The sequence below is a fragment of the Penaeus japonicus genome, unplaced genomic scaffold (assembly GCF_977035675.1).
Source record: "Penaeus japonicus unplaced genomic scaffold, GWHDUDI00000001_assembly GWHDUDI00000010, whole genome shotgun sequence".
Lineage (NCBI taxonomy): Eukaryota > Metazoa > Arthropoda > Malacostraca > Decapoda > Penaeidae > Penaeus > Penaeus japonicus.
Window position 1 is genome coordinate 17,170,729 of NW_028234412.1, and position 5,000 is coordinate 17,175,728.

Consider the following 5,000-nt stretch of genomic DNA (forward strand, 5'->3'; position numbering starts at 1 on the left):
GTACTGAGAAGAACTGATGTCTAAACAATGCAAAACAAGGAGGAAATAAATTGAAGTAAAAAAAATAAAATCTATTAGTGACAAACCTGTTGCTGCTGCTGCCTCACTGCCCTTTTCGTTAACTTCAAGGAAGGCTTTGTGAATCACATTAGAAACAAAGAGGTCTCGGTTGCCGGATATGCCTGAGAGATCACTCTTGCCTTCGTCAAACAGATCCTTCATGCCCATCTGGAATCAAAATTGTTCATTTCAGATACAAATAATACGAAAAATGTAAAAAATAATCAAAGTTTGAAGGATAATGATTAAAAGTGTTATCTGTGAAAAAGTTCATCTTGATACAAAATAAGGATTATTATAGAAACAAGTAAACTGCATCAAATCTCACTCCTTGCAGATATTCCACCAGCTCAAGGGATTCTTCCAATTTGAATTTGGGGAGAGACACTTCCACTTCAACAAAATGGAGGCCTCTGTCAATGGCATACAAGTCTGTATCGGCCAGCTTGGCTTCCACCTCAGCTAATCCATCACGCTTATTGGGCAGTACAAATACCATACTGAGTCTTGATCCCTGTAATTATAAGAAAATTTATTAAGATTCTATTAAGCATGTCTGTCATGTTTAAAAAGGAGAAAATAAATAGATTTCTAAGTCATACATACTAAAAAAAATTCTTTCCATCCATGATGATGAGTGAATCTTAATAAATCACATAAACAAACATACAAATTATGGTAAGCAAGAGAAAAAGTTTTTTTTTTTTCTTTTTTTCTTTTTAATAACAAAGCCAACTTTCTTCCATTTCCTCACCTTGTAGTCCATGGCCAAGATTGTGGAATCAAGACCCTTGTGATTAAAGTAACGAAACTTCTTCTTGATGTGCATCATGGGTACTTGCACACTTTCCTCAGCAGAAATCCAAAATTCTTGATCATAGGTTTCCGACTCATTAAACTGATTTTGCCACAGTCCCTTAAAGTATACTGCATTGACCAATACCATCCTTGTCAAGCTGTTCAGAACCCCTGGTGGAGAGGAAAAAATGTTTTTAGTTCATATGGAATCCCCTAGACTATTTACCCAAATTCAATATAATCCTATGGGAAAAGAAATTTACATGAAATGTACTTGTAACCATAAAAACAGTACAAGGGAATGACAACATAAAAAAAAAAAAATGGAAGAAAAACCTTGATCTTTCTATCATGTTATCAGATCTCAGCTTGAAATGACAAACTGCCCATTGAGAACCTAGTGAGAAGCACCATATAAGGTGGCTACACCAAGCTAACTAATAGATAAAAACCTCAACTCGATATCTCTAGATGGCAAGATGAGATGCCATGACATCAGTGGTCATTCCTCCAGGTAGCATGATTTAAATGGCCTTGGCAACAGATGACACAATGTCAATACCATACAAAGGGCATGTGTATATGTATTATTAGCGAACAATGACAATGATAATGATATTATAAGCATTCCAAGGCACTTTATGTTCTCCAGCCAGTGTATCTAAACTGCAGAGGGTCACTACCGGGGTATACTAAGAAAATGACATCAAAGGGCAGCTTATCGTAACAGTAGAAGGTAAAAGTAAGACCACTATAGGCAGTGCAAGGTCTGATGCAACCACAGTATAATAAATGGGATCTGGCCTATATGCACTGAATGTGGGGTGCCTCTACTTGAAACACAAACCTATTCTTGAGCAATGTTAGTCATCTTCTTCTCTTGTATGCAGTGTATATGAAAAAGCAAAAACAATGTTCAACTTTCTTTTTAATAATGAAACGTTAACAAAAGCCTATTATTGTCATCCCATAAATCACCATTACTTCCTTTATGCAGAGTGCAATCCACATGATGAACTAATGTGGAGTCTATACAACTTCTTACATCCCTGACATATTTACCCAAATGTAATGAATGTATTTTTATGGAAATTAGTAATCTGATACAGCATAACCTCACCTGAAATTTACATAATAATATTCATCCTCTCCTACTTATCCATTCCTTGAATCAACTGGTCAAATGTGTATATAAGAGGGTGCACAGCAACAGTGAATCACTTAAGCCTTTTCTCTTCCCCTGCCATTGGCTCTTTCTACACTCTCTAAATGTTTTCCCACTGCTCATGTTGCTTTCTTCAGAGGAAACACGGACCCATCATGAACCCCTTCACCCATCACGCAAGACTGTTGGCAATACGCTTCCTACCCCTGAACGGCACGCAATCTGCTTCTCATTGCTCAGTAGTCTTCATAGCCCCTGCCCTCCTCTACGTGATAATTTCTTTGATCTGTCTTCTGACGAGGGCATTGTCAATGAGTTGTTTGTGTAGTAGAGGTGAAGGAACTACTCTTTGACCAGATACACAGACTTATCAATGGAATAAAAGCAACAACATTACCCTTGAGTTTGACTCTTTGCGTCTTCCCCCCACCTTACTGTCATGTACACCCTTCTTTCCTATTTACATAAATCTAAAATAATCTTTATAAATACACAGTTCAAAATTGCAATCTTGTCTATTAACCCATTGAGTACGGGTGTCATGACATACATGACGTAGGAGCTTTGGCCTGACGACGGGCGTCATGACGTACACGACGTTCGGGGATTTTGGATCACAGTGCTATTTTATTTTGCTATGAAAAAGGAATGAGTGATGATGGCTATTGCAGTCCTAATTACTATAATTACCGTAATATCGTGCAAGCTTAACGTCCAAAACCTAGATGGCACCACTTTTTTCTAGCACCAGCAGGTGAGAGAGCCTTGAATGGCACCCATCCACGGTCTCTAGCATGCACTGTCTCTATAGAGCGATGGCACACACTAAGTTGATGAACCCTTGCTCTAAAGTACCGCCGATGAAGGATGTGCAGGCAGAACGAGAAGAGGAAGGTGACTCAATCCATACCCAGTGTCTAAAATGTGCTCCTGTGCCAATATGGATGTCTTTCACTGTGGCACTCACAGTCACAAGCACAGGTTTCATTCCTCTTCCCTACCTCTTCTTGTTATCTTTATTGTAGGTGGTTATATGTTTCGTATTCGTTCATGACAGCACAAAAATACGAAAAAATAAAGTTGCCTTTTGTCCTCCCATAAAACAGCAATACTTCTATCACATTGAGTATAAAGAAAATAATGAGCTAATATGGATAACATACTACAATTTTAGTCAACTGCAGCACTGATAGAGCCTGTCATACGGCACATATAAGTCTCTAAACTCAATAAAACACACAAAAAAATAAAACATAAAAACCGCTCTAGTTTTACAATGAATGACTGAAAGAGATTTGGATGCTTCAAATTATATTGCTTCAAGTGGTCTCTCTCTAAAATAAAACCTATCCTGGAGGCTGGGCAAGCAAATTTATCTCCGTCTGCAATGGGTTAAATGAGCATATAAGGAAAAAGATATTGTTGCTAAAATTGTTTCTATATAAAGCTAAATGTAGTAAGATACAAAATCATATATGACAATTGAAGCATGTACAAAAGAAATAAAGGAAGAAATAGAAGTAAAGGGCTATATAACTGGCTAGGTGCAAGGCAAGTAGTTGGTAGAGGCACTTGGCACAGGGCCAGCAACAAATACTGCATCCCTAGATTGCAGTCTACAATGGTTTAAGACAGTCCATTGTCAACAGGTTAAGGGTGCACTGCATCTACAATTAATTTACTGTGCTAGGTAATTTAATTAATCATTACTATTAACTGCAAGGTGTGGAAACCATTCAGTAAAACTTAACTTTGAAAGAGTTGCTCTTTCAATTAACATCATGCCAACTTGGAAGGTATGCTTACCTGAAGGAATCAGATCCTTGATCTTAGAATTTGTTTCTTTCTCTACTATGTCATTTATCTCCTTGCGCACAGCTTCACTCTCACCAAAGTCAACAACCTTTGATGAACTGAGGTATTTCTCTTTCAGTGTATTTGCAAACTCGCTCAAAAGCGATAGTTTGTTGGACACGTAGGCCATATTGGATGTCCGCAACTCATATTCAGGAGCTTCAGTCTGTTGATAATATTTGTTCAAATTCAAATTACTACATAGCATAAATATAAATTAATTACTAACATTATATCATGATCATCATTATTTATTCATTTTTTTGAACTAAAGCAGGCATATGAAGCAGGCACAGTCTTGCTGAAGTAGCATAAAATGACAATTATATTTTAAGTATATGGAAATAAAAAAGAATGATATATTTAAAGCAATTGATTATTCAGTAAACCAATAATCTTTAGAGATTAAAAGTTAAGAACACTTCTTTAAAAGTCATTTCTAAAATACAAATAAATCTTTGAATGTAAATTTTCCATAAAAAAAATTGTACACAAAATCTAAAAAAGTATATATGCATTTATAATCAAAATATTGTGTAAGACTGCAAGGCATTACAACCAAAAGCATTCTAATAATAAAATCTGTCTAAAATTACTAAATTATTAAAATCATTAAACAGAATAAAAAGAAAATAAATTACATTGAAAACAATAAATAACTTTAGTAATCATGCAACCAGTATCAATGGGTTAATCTCCCATCTGCATGCAAAGCTTACCATCTCTGAAATATAGATAAATTAGGAACCTACCCTATGAATGCATGGAGGATGGGTTATACTCACTAGCTGTTCTTATTTCTATCAGCATGTTTTTGCAACCTGTGACTGATCATTCCTACATGCACTGCAGTGGGTATAGTGAACAAAGGAAGCATGGAGGTAATACCATTAGTTCTGCATCACTTATTCTGAATTTTTGGTAAGCTAGCTATATGAGTCCCAGGTAGGTATTAGATTTGCTCTGCTACCACTATATCAAATTATATCACCTCTTTTATTATATCTTATATTACCTTAATATAGGTTCCACTGCCTTTTCAGTCTGCCTCAGCTACATTAGTCTAAGATGATTTGCATTCATATTCCTGACTGACCTTGATATCAGATACCACATCTTGGAA

The 5,000-nt window shown here is 36.1% G+C and overlaps 1 protein-coding gene across 16 annotated transcripts in view; it reads right to left on the reverse strand.

Annotated features, from left to right (window-relative positions):
• Nucleotides 1-5,000, reverse strand: part of LOC122249934 (leukocyte elastase inhibitor) — a 45,030-nt gene that overhangs the window by 30,992 nt on the left and 9,038 nt on the right. For all 16 annotated transcript variants that reach the window (XM_043011133.2, XM_043011125.2, XM_043011132.2 and 13 more), the window contains 5 exons: nucleotides 4,974-5,000; nucleotides 3,830-4,043; nucleotides 815-1,029; nucleotides 389-574; nucleotides 87-228 (listed from right to left, as the gene is read on the reverse strand). The exon at nucleotides 4,974-5,000 is cut by the window's right edge and continues 156 nt beyond it. In XM_043011133.2, the coding sequence (XP_042867067.2) occupies nucleotides 87-228; nucleotides 389-574; nucleotides 815-1,029; nucleotides 3,830-4,043; nucleotides 4,974-5,000 (784 nt within the window). The remainder of the gene's footprint in view (nucleotides 1-86; nucleotides 229-388; nucleotides 575-814; nucleotides 1,030-3,829; nucleotides 4,044-4,973) is intronic.